A 16946-nucleotide genomic window follows, 5' to 3' on the forward strand; every position below is an offset into this window, starting at 1 on the left:
ATATCTTCATATTTTTATGAGTCCTCTCCCTCTACCTTGTCTCCCGCTCCACCAGAATTGAGTACCCCCGCCATGTGCTTCCAGGAGTCTACTACTATTAATGGGGCTGTAATTATGTGTCTGTTTTCCCGAGGAGACTTAACAGTTTGAGAGCAGAGACCACACTTGTTTTGATAGCTCCAGTTTTTGGCACAGTTGGAAAATGAAAACACACCACAAGGCCACGATTAAAATCTGAATGTGTATAGTACCCGCATCAACACAAGGGCCGAGTGTAGTTCACATCGTTGCCAATTGGTAAGCAAGCCAAAAAAAGAAAATTAGAAGATGAATCTGGATACATCTCAACAAGGCCACATTTAATTATACTCTGAAGGTTGTTACTGTGAGTGTGATGTGATGTCAGAACTGGAAGAGCTCACCTGGTGCAGAGATTTCCAGAATGTTCTGCAGAGCCCCTAAAGTTCTCGAGAGTTGCCTCAGAGACTCTCGGCGCTGTCCCATCTTCTACCAAAGCAAATATGTGTTGATCTATTTCATATATTAAGCTTCATGTGAGGTTTTGTTTGGCTTAAGAGTTCAAAGCCCTAATATAGTCTTTAAAGCAATTCAACCCCTTATATTGCCAAGAGTGCAATGACTCCTGAGACAGGAATAGCTTGTTGGTGCCAGCGCAGACTAGAACTCAGACTTCTGCCTACAGCCCAGGACTCTCCCAAGCAATATACTTTGTATATTTAAACTTTGCAGAGATGTGGGCAATTTTCAACAACAAATTGCTAGGTTTCAGCAATTACTAAATAGTATAGTTTACAAATATTTTTGAAAACCTAGAATGTAGCAAAATCAAGAACAAGCCAAGGTTACTATCAAAATTTAAACAAGATGTATAAACAAGTCATTTTTTTTTAATCTGCTGTTTAATTTGCATACAGTATACCAAAATCTCACAAGATAAAAGGAAAGTGGGAGGGACTTGGTATTCTTGGTCACTGTCTTTCCCCAGGGAAAGGCTTAGAGCAGAACCAGAAGACAACTGCAGGGAAGATGAGCTGTCTTTCTAGACCAACCCTGGTATAGTTTTCCTTGTTAATGACTTCCACCTGGAAACTGCACTGTGAAGGCCATGTGCATTTATAATCTTGGTATATGTTGTCAAATTCATCATAGAAGTTGCACCAGTTTATGTTCCCCAGGCAAGGAATGATGTCTCTTTCCCCACAAACTTGCCTACCTAGTGAGTGTGTCATTAGTATTTTAGATCTTTGCCAATGATGTCTCAAGGTAATTTTCAAAGAAACACTGTGGTTAAAAAAGAAAATTTGTGTAAAATGACATACTATATCCATAGGACAGATTCCCCGACATGTAATTACTGGGTCAAAGAGTATGAATCTTTGAAGCACTTGCTGTCTTCCAGGCAAGTGTTGCAATATATGTTCCTTTGGAAAATCCAAACTTGGAATCTAGCAGATCTGGGAGTGCTTCTATAGGCCTAAAGGGTCTGTCCTTTATTTAATCACTCTTAACTGATAATTAATCATTCCACTTTGGTTGATACATATACCTTTGTATTAACCTCTGGTTTAATTAGTATTTATACCATTAATGAATGAACACAAAAAGAAAATATTTTCACTCAATATCAGGAAAGGCTTTCTGAAGAAAAAACTGTTCCAAGATAGACACTACCAGTACAGTATTGGAGGTAGGTGAGCAGAGACTGAACAATTACTTAGCAGAATGTTATAGTTATTTCTTTCCTCAAATCGTTAGAAAACACCTCTTCCCTCAGTCACGTACAAGGAAGGACCTGAAGACCCAGAGGTGAAAAAATTTTAAGGTGCTGCCGCCCAGGCTGAATTTCAAGAGTTTAGCTAAATGATCCAATACTTTGTTGATGGTTGGACCTTAATTTTAGACTTTGCAGGGTGTGCCGGTACGAATGAATGACTGGAAACCCAGAAAATGAAAACAGCTCTTATGAGAATTCAATTAATTACGTTTCTTGAAACTATCCATCAAGTTCACTTGTAGATGTTGGATGCAAAGATAAATTCTTGCTGAAGGGACATTCAGGGGCGGGAGAGGAAGAGACAGTTCCGGGTGGGGAAGGTTGGGCGAAAAAGAGCAGTACCTACTAGTCTCCCAATTTGGCTCCTTTCGTGTACCCCTCGACTCCGGTACCAAACCCGTGAGCTGAAATTGGCGCCCGCGGGCGGCTAGCAGGGTGGGTCACTTAGTGTCCCGGAACCTCCCGGGCAAGCTCGTGCAGCAGTGCGTCCGGGGAAGCGTTTGAGCGCTGCACCGCCCTGCGCAGTGCCCTTCAGCCCAGTGCGGGGAGGAGAAAGTTTAGGACGCGGAATCCGGTGGCGGTCGCGGTGATTTTCTTCCTAGTTGGCGGTCTGAGGCCAGGCCTCAAATAAGAGCGGCCTCACCATGATGACCGGACGGCCGGGCCGAAGGCCCTTAGAGTTCCTGCCGGATGAGGCCCGGAGCCTGCCCCCGCCCAAGCTGACGGACCCGCGGCTCGCCTACTTCGGCTTCTTGGGCTATTGCTCGGGCCTCATTGATAACGCGATCCGGCACAGGCCGGTGTTGACGGCCGGTGAGGGCTGCGCGGGCGGGATCCGGTGCGGGGGGAGAGGGTCGCCAGGCTGCGGGCCGGCTCCGCCATAGGCCGCCGAGGTGCCTTCGCTTGTGCGGGCCTTTCCGCCTCGCAGGCCCTGCCTCGCCTTCCTAGGGCCTCCGCGCCCGTGAGCTCTTCAGAATTCGGCAGGGTCAGGGGGTCGTTTGGCTCTTTAGGAAACTGGGTGCGGTGAAACTCACGACCCCACAGCGAGGCTATGAAGGACCGGCAATGGACTGCCCGCGCCCCTCTCGTTTCGCGCTGTGGTGTGTGCAAAAATGAGCGTTCACTCCATGCTATATGTACTACTGACACGTACATTATAGCATTTGATCCTCAACGCACCTCCTGGGGAGTTATTATCCACAAGGAGAAAACAGCCTTCGAGGGGTTCAAGCAGCTTGCCCAAGGTCATACGGCCAATAAGTAGCAGAGCCTGTTTTTAGACCTCAGGGTCTATATTTGAAAATAGTGCTCTCAAACTGTAGCATACTACTGATAACCTAGGATCTTGTTAAAATGTGCATTCTGATTCATTAGGTCTGGGAGGAGGCCTGATGTTAAACTACCAGATACTACGGATGCTGCTTGTGTAGAGACCTGGCTTTGAGTAGGAGGCTCTAAGCCACTGGGCAGTGGCGTCCTGTCAGAGCCATTAATAGCTGACACAGTAGGTGTGCTGAGGGCTGTGGATCTCCAAAGGGGAAAAGTGGAGGGAAACTGGGAGATTTTGAACTAAGCTATGACTTAACAGCCTTCCAGACCTATGGGGCTAGTAGGAATAAATGAAGGCAAGGGCCTTTGGATGGCAGATGGTTTGATGATTGAGTGTGCAGGGTAGGGCAATAAGGCTAGTAGGAACCTCGTGGCTATTCCCTAGGGGAACCTTTTTAGCTTTTGATTGCTGGGGGAGTTGGGAGAGGCGGGCAGAGATGCAATGATCAGACCTGTGTCAACTTTGTCAACAATGTGAAGCAATACTGAGTGGAGCCCAGGAGCCCAGTTAGGAAGAAAGTTAATACTACAGTGATTCCAGCAACCAGGAATCACCTCACTTGTGCCTCTTTTGCCTTCCAGCTCTATGTCATACCTGGAGGTCAGCTTCCAGCCCACCAAATCTCAGCATTTCCATTGCTTAAATAGTATTGAAATCCCTTCTCCCTTGGACATGACCCTGCTCTACAGAAAGGAATGATCTTTGACCATTTCTGCCTATGGGGAGATGGGGTTTTCTCCCTTCTCTTTACTACTCCTCGTGTACCAAGTCTTACTCTTCATGTAATAGAAAGAGCTCCACTTTGGAACTAAATGGCCTTCCTCCACTGCTTCCCAACTGTGTCACTCTTGGGCACGTTACTTAGGCAGTTCAGAGCCAAAGTTTCCTCATCTACAAAACGGGAGTAATTGATCTTTGCATATTTGTTGTGACAATTAAGTGAGATCGGTAAAATGCCTGGTCCACAAAAGGTGCTGGACAAATTTCCCTTTCCTTAGCAGTAGTTATGCAGACAGTTTACAGTATGTTAGTTTAACATTTACAGAGCTCTTTCTCTTTGCCAGGCAGTGTTACATACAGCAGCGGTCGCCAACCTTTCGGACCTCATGGACCACCGTGGTCCATGGACCACCGGTTGGCGACCGCTGACATACAAGGTATGTGGGGTGAGGAATGCCATCCCCGACCCTGAGGAGCTTTTAGTCTGGTAGACAAATGGGTCTAGTGAGACAGTTACCTGTTTTGATGAAAGTGGATGAGCAGGGAGTGCCTGTGGAGCATATAGGAGGTACAGATCAGAGGGGAACTGTTCCAGAGCAAGTAGAGATTGGCTGAAATGTGAAGTATATACCACTTAATCTCGCCTTATCAAACTAGGTTTTGTGTCTTTTCTGGAAGACAGAAGAGCTTAGTGGTTACGATATGGGTTGGATACCACCTCCACTTTACCAGCCATTTGATTCTAGGGAAGTAACTTACCGCTATGAGCTTTAGTTTCCTCATCTATGAAATAAGGAGAATGTCTACCTCTTTGTGTGGCTGTGAGAACTAGATGAGATGATGTATATAAAGCACTTAGCCCAGAGCTAGGGATCAGAGTTCCTGAGTTCCCTGGATTTCCCTAAGTTGCTTTGGAAAATTTAGGTCTTGACTTTATTGAAATTGTATCATTAGTAGCATTTATTGAATTCATAATGTGTCTAGCTCAATGTCTGGCATATAGTAGTGCTTAATAAGTATTTATTGGATAAACAAGTCTATGTAGATTGCAAGGAAATATAAAACATGGTCTCAACCCTCCAAATATTTACAAATCAGATGAGCATATCCATTAAAAAGACAAATTGTTGTACAAGTTTATGCACATAGGGTAACAGGTGTGACAGAGTTGGAGGAGTGGGAAAGGATTTTCAAAATATAGTCCTGGAGAGGACCTGGCATTCTGTGGGTAGTATTGGAATATTCTATCAATGAAATCAAATTGTGCAGATCTTTTTCAAGTTAGCAGAAAACATTAAATAGAATTTTTTCTTAAGCTTTTCTCCTATCATTTGTTTTTAAACCCCTGTTGCTGGCTACCACTTACCTGCCCTAAATTTACAGTTAGTTGGTATCTATGTGTAGTCCACAAAATTAAATATTTATTGATTTCTAGTTTAATTTATCCGTAATTTTCGGTGTTCTGCAAAGAGCACCATGGCTCCAAATTTAGATTAACTGAGTAAAGGAAAGGGGAAATGATTGTGGAGGGGTGATTTATGTGGTAAGAGGGAGACTACCACTGAGAGAGAAGAGAGGTTAGGGAAATGGGGACTTGGGAAGAGGCTAAGCCTGCCTTTAGGGCTGGGACACTGACAATGTCTAAAATATTTATGAAGTCTTGCTGTGAGAGATATGGGTAAGCACAGAAAGTCATTCTTTGTAGTCCAGTGGCACATGGGACAACCCAGCCAGCACCCTTTGGTTTGCTGTGCTGCAAGTGGCCCAATTTGGGAGAACAGTGGCTGTTTGGGGCAAGGGAGAATGCAAAAGAGCCTGGGCCCTATCCAGTCCCAGGACATAGTAATATTTTACATTTTTGTTGTTTTACACATTTTTCCAAAATATTTTATATGCCTTTTGTTTGTTTGTTTGTTTGTTTATATACTACTGCTGTGAGAAAGATAGGATAGGTATTATCTTTGTTTTAGAGTTAGTAAATTGACTTGCCCAAGGTCATTCATTCACTTAATTAAATATTAACTGCTATCTATGTACTGGTATACAAAAATGAATGAAACATTGGTGTTGCCTGGTAGTAGAGAAAGAAATAATTACTATAGCAACTTACATATTAATAGAGATGAGCTCACCCTTTTAAATTCAGGAAAGTTCTGGGAAGACTTCATAGCTGAAGTGATGTCTGAGTTAAGTCTTGAAGGATCAGGAAGTTTCTGGGCAGAGAAATAATAAGTGTGTGGTATGTAGAAGCATGAAGAAGCCTAGTTTTTATGAGGAGTTAAAAGCAGTTCAGCCCTACCTGGTTTGGCTCAGTGGATAGAGCATCGGCCTGTGGACTCAAGGATCCCGGGTTCGATTCTGATCAAGGGCACATGCCCAGGTTGTGGGCTCGACCCCCAATAGAGGGTGTGCAGGAGGCAGCCGATCAATGATTCTCTTTCATGGATATTTCTGTCTCTCTCCCTCTCCTCTCCTCTATGAAATCAATAAAAAAATATATATTTTTTTAAAAAGGCAGTTCAGTGCTGCTGGAGCACACTGCCTCTCAGGGAGTGCCAGAAGATGAAGGTGGGAGAGTTGGCTCATGAAGGGCTTTGGAGGTCAAATGCAAGAGTTTGGACTCCTGTTGACTATAATTGAAGGAGAAGGGACCAACAAGCTAGGTTTATATTTCAGTAAAAATTCCTCTAGTGACAGGATAAAAGCTGGGATCATTACAGAGTGAAAAATTGGTTGAAGGGGAGACCAGTTAGTGCAAATGAGAGATAAGTGAGGAAATATTTACAAGGTAGAATTGACAGCACTCAGTGGCTGGATATTGGGAAGAGGGTAGAAATAAAGGATGATTACTGTGTTTATTACCCAGGACTTAGATTTCTGGGCAAAAGGTCTTATTCTTGGAATTAGGAGAAAGAGGTATGAATAGGAAGGAAATGAGTTCATTTGGGGATATTTAAGTGGACATATCTGGATGTATCTGTTATTCAATATGAGTGTCTTGAGTTGGATGTACTTGTGGGTCACCAGCACATGGATAGTAGATAAAAGTATAGTAATAAACGAGTTCTCCAAAGGAAGATGTGGGATAAGAAGTGGAGAGCTGGAGATAGAAATCTGGGGTTTAGCTAGAAAATCAAACCTGCAGTTAGCCTTTTGCAAAAAATATTTCGTATATAAAGTTCATACCCTTGGATCTCCCCTTCAAATGAAATTTTTCTCTAGGGCATGTGATTTGATCCTCTCTAGTCTCATTATAATAGGGTGTGTTTTTTTTAATATGATGAATTTTTAAATACAGTTTTTGAATAGATAATAGATGCAAATAGGAGGAAATTTAGATGGTACAAAAGAGAACTGAGATATATTTGTAGTTAGCCTGCTGTTGTAGTAACCGCTAATTTTGCAAATATAAATCAGTATATGGAGACCAACAAAATTGCTTTTAGACCATTTGTGGAGGACTTTCCCTCAGCTCATCACATCCTGAACATATCCTGGAATATAAATTAGTTTAGGTCTAAAGTTAACTTATCGAAGAAGAAAATATTGTTTTCTGTTCTCAGTCTAGCATTTGGGATTTGGTACTTACACACCTTTTGCCATGAAGAAATTTATAAAACCTCATTTTTAAAAATCTTGGTTCTATTGGTAGTGATGTTTGTAGACTTTACTGTTGACTTTTATAGTTGTCAAGTTGCTTTAAGAAGACATCTCAAGATCAAGGCTGTTTGTTCAGAATAGCCATATAGAAAGTCCTTTTTTTAAAAAAAAAAAGAAAGAATTTTAGAAGAAAAACAAATTATAATCTTACATTATATTGACTGACTGATTTTTGTTTTCTTTGGGATTTGTCCTTTGATTTTCAGGTTTGCATCGCCAGCTTCTATATGTTACTTCCTTTTTTTTTGTTGGATATTATCTTTTAAAACGTCAAGACTATATGTATGCTGTGAAGGACCATGATATGTTTGCATATATAAAATTACATCCAGAGGATTTTCCTGAAGAAGGTATTTCAATTTAATTGTAAAAAACCTTTCTTATTTTACATCATTTCCCCTAGTTAATGTTTTCCATGTCTGTAGCTTCAGGTATCTTCTCTATTCTGTTGAGTCCCACATGGTTGTCCATAGACCAGAATTTTCTTGAATTCATATGTCAGGTTTCTGGCTAAGTACCTCAGACAGCAAATAGACCCTCATGTACCCTCTGCCTGCCCAGACCTTCTGTTCTGTGTCCTACTTCAGTGATGGCACCACTGTCCACCTGTGTACTCTATCAGAAGCCTGGGAATCATCTTCAAGTCTTTCTCTTTTACTTCCCATCAAGTCTTACTGTTCTACTTCCTATTTCTCACCTCTGAACTCTCCTCTCTGTCCCACTGCTACTACCCTGGTTCAGGCCCTAATAATCTTTTGCTTGAATCATTGCACTTGCCTTCAGTCACCTCTGTTTTTGGTCTTGCTGAAGATCATGTCTCAGGTTAGTTGCCTGGTAGAAACACTTTGCCCATACCTTTTATCCACCACATTACTTATACATAGTGTGTCACTCATTACACTGCAGCTTCATCTTTGAATGTCCCAGGCTCTAGGACAGAGCCAACACATAGTAGGCACTTAATAAATAATAGCTGACCTGAACAAACAGAACCCTGCCTCATCTCCCATAACTCATCTCCTGCCTCATGAAATTCCGGGTTCTGAACCTGCCCTGTATCACTTTGTACACACTGTACTTTTTTCTTGATCCTCCTCTTGTCCCATTTCCACCATTCCCATCTAACAAATTCCTGCTCAAGGTTCATCATCTCAATGAAGTTTTCACCCAGCTACAGACAGGAATTTCCTCAGCAAACTGCTTATCTCTGTTCAGCTATAATTATGATATAATTGCCTTCCTTTTATTTTACACATACACAATACAGATGTGTATATATGTGAAGGAAGGAAGGAAAAAGAAGGAAGCAAAATTTTAAACGTGTAAATATATAGATTTTAAATAGACTTTCCTATACGTATAATATTAAGCATTGAAATTTTATTAGACTGAATGATGATCTCTAAGGTCCTGTTTATTCTAAATTTTATTACTCTATTTGACATTCCTATAACCTTTAGTCACATACGTAATGTTAATGATGGATCAGAAAGTGTTTTGTTTTGTTTTTGCCAATGAAAAGCCCAAAGACTAGTACAAAGCCATGAATAGCGGTTGTATAACGCATGGGGAATACTCAGAACTGCTAGATGTTAGAGCTGGAAGGAATCTTGGGAATATTCATTTCTAAGAGTGAGAACCAATGGAAGAGCAGTCCTCAGTTCCAGACCTCTAGCTCTTTGCCTCCGTATTTCTACTAGCTCCCTGTCAGCAGGAGTGTGTATAGCCTTATGGGCTCTTTTTGTCTCTGAGCAGCAGTTACTGGCAGGTGTGCCAAGAGCCTCATGCATTGACCACACAGGCATGGAGTACTTGACGACCTCAGCTCTGGGCCCCTCCCTGTTCTTCCTTCCCTCACCCCTTTAGCCAGGATTCCCCTGGCAGCACCTTGCCCTCCAGGCAGCCATCTGGATGTCACCACAGATTCCTCAAAATCCACTCAGTATAGCAAAATGTTTCAGTGATCACCAAACCATGGTTGAGGACAAGAAAAGAAGGAAATTTTAGGGGTTTCTGTCTGTAAGAATATTACATTTTAATTTTATTCTTTAGGAAATATGATTTAAAACATACTTTAAACATAAATCTTTTGTGATCTTTCCTTTTATAGATAAGAAAACTTATGGTGAAAAATTTGAAGAATTCTATCCAGTGCGTTGAAGTCTCCAAAACACTTTCTTTGGTTTCACTGAGAACAGTTATTTCTGAATTTTGTGGAGCATGATTTCACGATATCTGAAGTTTATATTAATCTGTATGTTAACACCTTGTGATTAAAATGGTCATCATGAACATTCTGACTCCTTTTTGTCATAAGAAAAACAATGGTCAGTTTTCATTTACCCAATTTTAAGAAGACATCTGACAGATTTAAAAATGAAGTCCAGTTATAGTTCGGAGTTTGAAAACTATAGCCTGTGGGTCAAATCTGGCCCATGGCAGTAAGTTCTTTTGGCACACAGCCATGCTCACATGTTTACATGTTTATGCTTGCTTCCATGCTACAACAGCAGAGGGCAGAGTTGTATAGTTATGACAGAGACCTTATGGCCTACAAAGCCTAAAATATCTAATATATGGCCCTTTACAGAAAAGGTTTGCCTGCTCCCATTCTAGAGCAAAGCAAGCTAGATTATGGAGGGTTTTGTAAGTCATGTAGAATAATTTTGACTTGATCCTCTGGGTGGGGTTGGGAACCTTTTTTCTGCAAAGGGCCAATTGGATATTTATAACATCATTTGAGGGCCATTCAAAATTATCAACTTAAAACAGCCTGCTATATTTGGTCAGACATTTAACTCAACCCTAATGCCTTGGCAAGGCCAGACCAGATGATTTTTCAGGCCATATGCAGCATGTGGGCCGGACAGTCCTCACTCCTGCTCTAGGTGGTAGGAAGTCACTAAAGGGTTTTTAATAGGAATAACATGGTCAGGCTTGCATTTTTTAGCTCTGAACAATATAGGAGGTGGTTTACAAGCAGGAAACTCAAGACCAGGACAACAGAAAACTGATCCTGCAAAGGGGCTTTGCTCTTAGATGGATCATCCTGGAGAAAGTGGGCTCAGTGCTAACACTCTCAGCGGAGCTCAGTGCAATTAGTAGTAAAAGATCCCACCTAACTGGAATGAGCTTACAAGCTTACTCTTTTTTTATATATAATTTTTATTGATTGATTAATTTTAGAGAGGAAGGGAGAGAGAGAAACATCAGTAATATGAGAGAAGCATTGATTGGCTGCCTCCTGGGATCAAGCCTGCAACCTGGGCGTGTGCCCTTGACTGGAATCGAACCCAGGACCCTTTATTCTGCGGGCTGATGCTCTATCCACTGAGCAAAACCAGCAAGGGCTGAGCTTTTTATTGCTCATCAAATCCAAGTGCTTGTCCAGAAAGTTTTTGTTTCCAGGCTCAGATTTTATGATCAGACTAGAGACCTAGCGCGCAAAATCGTGCGAGACCCAGACCTGCTGTGCCAGAGGGACCCCAGACCCGCTGTGCGTGATCCCACCACTCCATGTGAGCCGCGAGCCCCGCGCCACCACCACAAGCAGCTCACAGGCCGGGGAGAGGGATCGAGAGGTGCTCCATGCACCTCCTCGTGACTGGTTGTTTGGTCGTTCCAGCGTTCCAGCCACTGGACTTTTATAATATAGATTAGTTTTTGGCGATTAATAAAATTGTTTCTTTCCATGTGACTTCAAAGTAGGTGGCATGTGATTATAAGCATGGTTTCTGGGCAAAATCAGATGAGTTCCATCTCTGTTTTCAAGTGCCACTTGTTGAATATAAAATCATGACTAAGGAAGTACTTTAGAGTTAATAATGTACAAATACAAGGTATTATTTTTTAACTACAGGCCTGGTGCACAAAATTTGAGCACCGGTGGGGTCCCTCAGCTTGGCCTGCACCCTCTCACAATCCGGGACCCCTCGGGGGATGTTGGACTGCCGGTTTAGGTCCAACATCCCTGAGGGATGTAGCAGTGTGCGAAGCAGCAGGTGGCCAGGGAGGAGCCCGAGCTGGAGCCAGGTGCTGCGCTGTTCCCGCTCATCCCAGCCCCGCTGCACCTGCCGCCACTGCTCGGTAGTGCTGTCGCAGAGGTGGGAGAGGCTCCCACCATCACAGCTGCACTCTCCAGCCATGAGCCCGGCTTCTGGCTGAGCAATGCTCCCACTGTGGGAGCACACTGACCAGTCAGTGTGCATCATAGCGACCAGCCATAACGGTCACTGAGGCTTTTATATATATGGATGGTTTCTGTACTAAATAGGCTTATAGTTCACCTGTGCTTGGCAGGAACAAGAGTGAACCACTCAATCCAAGGGACTCTGCTACCTCTTGGTTCTGGAGTGTAAAAAACAAAGGCTAGAGCAAATACAGAAATACAGGTGGGTGGGGGTGGGGGAATGAGCGTATAAATAACAGTACTTATATGCCAGGTGCTTTTGATTCTATTTTGTTTAATTTCTAGACCAACCTTGGGAGGTTGGCAATACTATCCCCATTTTATAGATGGTGAAATTTAGGTTCCAATGGATTAAATAACTTGCCAAAGATCACACAGTGAATTGCTAAGAATTGGTCAAATGCTAAAACCTATCTATGTTCCTACCATGCCACACTGTCTAGATATCATCTGGCCCCTCATGATCCACGGACCACTATCCCAGGCTGGTAAGAGGAGAGAGGGAGAGTTGTAAAGAGCAGCAAGCATCCTAAAGGTGACCCAGCGACGAGTCACGAATTGGTGCCCAAAGGGAAGTAGTGAAGCATCCCAGAAAACCACGTCGCCTCACTTCCAGTGCAGGTCTAGCCTTTCTGGTCTCATCGCCAGGGCTAGCGAACTGCTCCGAGTCCTCATCACAGAGTCTGCCTTCTCTCGTGTAAAGGGATCTGTGGAATGCAGAAATATTAAAAAACCAAGTGAGTGTAAAACAACATCACTGAGGTACTGTCATGTTCCTCCTGAACAGGAAAAATAATGAAAAAGCTCAGTGATGTTGCTGTAGGAGAAGCCTGGCAGTATCATAGCACTGTAAGAAGAATCATGTTATCAGAGCTGCAATAACTTCATTTTACCAAAGGGAAACTGCGATGCAGAAAAGTAAGTTAGCCCTGGCTGGTGTGGCTCGGTTGGAGCGTTGTCCTGGAATGTAACAGGTTCAATTCCCAGTCAGAGCACATACCTGGGTTGCAGTTCAGGTCCCTGTCAGAGCATGTACAGGAGGCAACCAATTGGTGTTTCTGTCACATCGATGTTTCTCTCTCTATTCCTCTCTTTCTAAAAATCAATAAAAACATATCTTCGGATGAGGAATAAAAAAAGTCTGGCCAGTGTGGTTGAGCATTGACCTATGAACCCGGAGGTCACAGTTCAATTCCAGTCAGGGCACATGCCCAGGTTTCAGGCTCAATCCCCAGTGTGGGGCATGCAGGAAGTAGCTGATCAAAGATTCTCTCTCATCATTGATGTTTCTATCTCTCTCCCTCTACCTTCCTCTCTGAAATCAACAACAAAAAAATATGTTTTAAAAAGAGAGAGAGAGCCCTAACTGGTTTGGCTCAGTGGATAGAGCGTCAGCCTGCAGACTCAAGGGTCCCAGGTTCAATTCTGGTCAAGGGCATGTACCTTGGTTGGGGGCACAACCCCAGTAGGGGGTGTGCAGGAGGCAGCTGATTGATGTTTCTCTCTCATCATTCTAACTCTCTCTCCCTCTCCCTTCCTCTCTGTAAAAAAAATCAATAAAATATATTGAAAGAGAGAGAGAGAGAAGAAAGGTAAGTTATCCGGGGTCATACAGAGCCAGGAGCAGAGCCCAGGTTTTTTAACTTCTGCTATGCCACGAAAATCAGTAGTGTTGTGTAGAACTGCTTCTCTTGTCTGTGAAGTAGTTTGGGGTTGATCAAAGAGTGGGTGTTCTACCCACGCAGTTCCCTCCTCTCTCCCTCCCCCCAGTTCCCACCTCCTGCCCAGGCTGCAGAATTCTATGGCGCTAAGGAAATTCACTAGCACAGAGGAAAGGACTTAGACGCCAGTTAGGCCAGGGCTCATTTGCATCTCAGCTCTGACATTTCCTGAATAATCTTGGGCTCATTTTACTTCTCAGGCCTCCAGCTTTTTCATCTGTAAAAGGGGATGCTAATTCTATTAGATAATATACAAGTGATTTAAACCTATAAAACTATTCAAATACCTGTTGTTGTTTTTACTACCACTGTTATGATTCACTGAAGAAACTGAAGCCCAGAAAAGTGAGGCCTCACAGCTCATTAGTGGTGGAACCAGAACTTGACTCCGAGCTGTTGACCCAATTCAGTTATATTCAAGAACCTCTGAAAGGCAACCTAGGAAGCCTTGAGGGGAGAGAGAAGCTAGGCTAAAGTTCGAATTTGGGTCTGAGGTAGTGGAAGGAAGAATGGCTGAGGAAATACCTGAGCAGAGCTCACCATACACTGTGTTCGGGTCCCTGTTTAATCTCCATCATTACAGGTGGCCTTCAGGCAGATTATGAATATAGCACATATAGCCAAGATCCGGTGTGATAAAAAGAACACCCAGCTCAAAGTTGGGGCCAGTCTTGCTTTTGTCCTCTTACTAGGTGACTTTTAGTGAGTCACTTCACCTCTGGCTTTCATTTCCTTGCCAGTAAAATGGGGATAAAAATCCTGCCCCACCTACCTCCATCTGTGGTTTTGAGATTCCCATGGACATGAACAAGTTTTATCACCAATGAAGCCAGTTTGTGGGAGCAGGGCTGGCAGGTGGCCCAGGATTAAAACTGGCAGGTGGTGTGGCCAAGTTTCTCCCCATCTACCCAGGAGTGACCCACCCATAACTGTCCCAAGTCCACTTCCTGTCACCGAGTGCCATCACCTGCTTGTCTAGCTGGCTGCTCACCCACACCTCACAACCCCAACCCTTCTGTGCATAGACATATGGGCTCGGACTCCAACACATTTATATGTCCTCACAACAGAGCTTCCCAACAGGCATGCCAGCACAGGTAGCCATCCTTTAGCTTTCCATTGGCTGGCTGCACCCCTGTCAGGTGCAGGAATATTGTGAGCAGCCTCACCTATCACCCCTATGTGACATAACTTTTCACGTTCTGTGACTTTAAAAAACATTGGGTACATAGAATTCACACATGGAATTCACAATTTACCTGAGTAAAATACCCATACTTATTAACATGTGCACATGCATAAACACATGTGCATACATCAGGTATGCACTCACAGGTCACTTTTCCCTCTGTCTCCATAACAGTCACTCCATTACTCACCAATTCTGGGTCAGAAGGAGAGTAAGGCAGGCCTGGCCTTGGGCCTTCCCAGGTGATGTTCCCAGAACCCCGAAGTGAGTGAAGGTGGCTCTGTCTGAGACACCCTCCCACTGGGTTGCACCACTGCTCCCCATGCTCCCCTGGAATGTCCCTCCGTGGACCCTGACACCCGCTAGCATGGCTACCATTACCTTCCCTAGAGTCCGAGGCTTAAATGGCCTGTCCCGTTATCTCCTGGTATGTCCTCGTCACCTCCTCGGCTTTCAAGGTAAGGTGGGTGAGGATGTGATGAAGGCTGGAGAAGTGCAGGTGGAACTGGGCTTCTAGGTCCAGCTGCCCCAAGACCTCCTCGTCCTCTTCTGTCTCTGCAGCTTCATGCTCAGCCTCATTGGCTCCACCACCTGCCATCTTGAACTGCCCCTCCTTCCGGGGCAGCAGCCCATGTTCCACATCCACGCGGATGGCCTTGAGCATGGTGAAGTAGTTGTAGAGACTGGGGGCTCCAGCCTGGGCCTCACACCCGTGTGCACTTGGCTGCATGTCCCGCAGAAGGCTGGGGAACATCACCACCTGCTCCATGTTCTGCACCACGGCCGAGTACCGGTCCATGACCGTCAGCAGGCAGTTCTTGGGGTAGCGCGTGGTGAGCACCTGCATGGTCGCTTCCTCTGGCACCCTGAGTCCGGCAGACTGCCCAGCACTGTTTCTACGCTGTTATTTTTAACTCCTGGGAGTGATGACAGTTTGACAGGACGCCAAGGCCCACCTGGTGGGTCAAAAACACAGCTCTGTTTTAGGCCAGTCCCAGTGCTTGGGCCCCAGTGCCTGTATTAGGCGATCTATCTGCCCAGGGGCTGACCTGCCAGCCTTCTGCATGTCATTTCAGCACTCCTGACCGCCTGGGCAAGCGCCTGGCTCCTCCTCCGTCAGCTCGTGGGGCCAGTTACAGGGAAGCTTTGCTCTTTGGCAACTAGTGCATTTGACCTCAGGGCAGTCACTAATTCCTTCGGGTCACCCGAGACCAAGCTGCCTCTTGCTGCCTACTTAGAGCAGCCTCCTAAGGCGCAGCTCCCTTCTTCAACTTGGGGTGCCTAGGCTGTGACATGAACGAGAGGGGTCATGAAAGAAAGCGCTTGGAGGAAGAGGGAGAGTGAGGAGTAGGGGGAGGGCGAGGGGGAGGGGCAAAGAGCACTGAAATAGGAACCAGAAGCCCAGTCCTGCAGTTTCCTAGCATGTTTTGGTTTTTCTTTATTCAACAGACTTATTCAGCACCTACTCTGCATCCATTTCTGCACTAAACCCTTTCACAAGTTATCTCATTTAATCTTCACCACAACCCTATGATGAATATTGAATCTTCCTGTTTAACAATAAGAACGCTGAGGTGTAGATTGCTAAAGGAACCCGCCCATGGTCCTGTTGGAGCTGGGATTCCAGCCCAGGACCACCTCTCTCCCACCTCCGGTCAGTGCTCTAGATCACGTGAGGTTGAACGAGTTGCACAAGGTCACAGGGTCTGTATCTTTATCTGTAAATTCGGGGTATTGTTGTGAGGATCGAATAAAACAAAGCTAAAGAAAATGCTTTGTAAGCCACAAAGCACAGTCCCAAAAGTATTATCTGGGCAGATTCTAGGTTCATGCTCAGGCCCCTCCCAACTCTAACCTGTAATCCCACCCGTTACAGTGCTTCCTCTTTACCACTGGCCTAGTCCTTTGGCCAAAGTCTTGGAAGATAATAATTCTTTTCACAGCCACATTATCACAATTACCAAACTGCATTTGTTATACTTATGTAGGAGAGAATTGGGAAAACGAGGCCCAGAGGGAGGCTCAAAGTTGCACTGCAAGCTGTGTCAGAGTCAGAATTCTGGTTCGGCCACCTGCTCACAACACCGCCTCAGGTGAAAAGATCTCTGGGTACTTTCTGCCCAGCAAGAGAGGAGAGAAGAGGAGAGCCCAGGGAAGGGAATGTGTCTCACCTAAGTGATTCTTTTAAAAATATATATATATATTTTTTAATGGATTTCAGAAGGGAAGGGAGAGGGAGAGGGAGAGAGAGATAGAAACATCAATGATGAGAGATAATCGTTGATCAGCTGCCTCCTGCATGCCCCACACTGGGGACCAAGCCCACAACCCAGCATGTGCCC

At 44.4% G+C, this 16946-nt stretch overlaps 2 protein-coding genes across 3 annotated transcripts; one reads left to right on the forward strand and one right to left on the reverse strand.

Annotated features, from left to right (window-relative positions):
• Positions 1 to 2308: 2308 nt before the first annotated feature.
• NDUFC2 (NADH:ubiquinone oxidoreductase subunit C2) lies at positions 2309 to 9797 on the forward strand. The gene is made up of 3 exons (XM_008150014.3): positions 2309 to 2608; positions 7712 to 7855; positions 9616 to 9797. The coding sequence occupies exons 1-3, from the start codon at positions 2440 to 2442 to the stop codon at positions 9663 to 9665; spliced, it is 363 nt and encodes a 120-aa protein (XP_008148236.1). The 5' UTR covers positions 2309 to 2439; the 3' UTR covers positions 9666 to 9797.
• Positions 9798 to 10645: 848 nt separating this feature from the next.
• Positions 10646 to 15666, reverse strand: THRSP (thyroid hormone responsive). Of its 2 annotated transcripts, XM_054724908.1 has the most exons (3): positions 15654 to 15666; positions 14986 to 15560; positions 10646 to 12401 (listed from the first exon to the last, which is right to left on the reverse strand). In XM_054724908.1, the coding sequence occupies exon 2, from the start codon at positions 15449 to 15451 to the stop codon at positions 15005 to 15007; it is 447 nt and encodes a 148-aa protein (XP_054580883.1). In that variant the 5' UTR covers positions 15452 to 15560; positions 15654 to 15666; the 3' UTR covers positions 10646 to 12401; positions 14986 to 15004. The 2 variants fall into 2 exon arrangements, with proteins under 2 accessions (XP_054580883.1, XP_028014142.1); XM_028158341.2 differs by lacking the exon at positions 15654 to 15666 and having other exon boundaries at positions 14986 to 15647.
• Positions 15667 to 16946: the final 1280 nt, after the last annotated feature.

This window comes from Eptesicus fuscus, chromosome 13, assembly GCF_027574615.1.
Source record: "Eptesicus fuscus isolate TK198812 chromosome 13, DD_ASM_mEF_20220401, whole genome shotgun sequence".
NCBI classification, from domain to species: domain Eukaryota; kingdom Metazoa; phylum Chordata; class Mammalia; order Chiroptera; family Vespertilionidae; genus Eptesicus; species Eptesicus fuscus.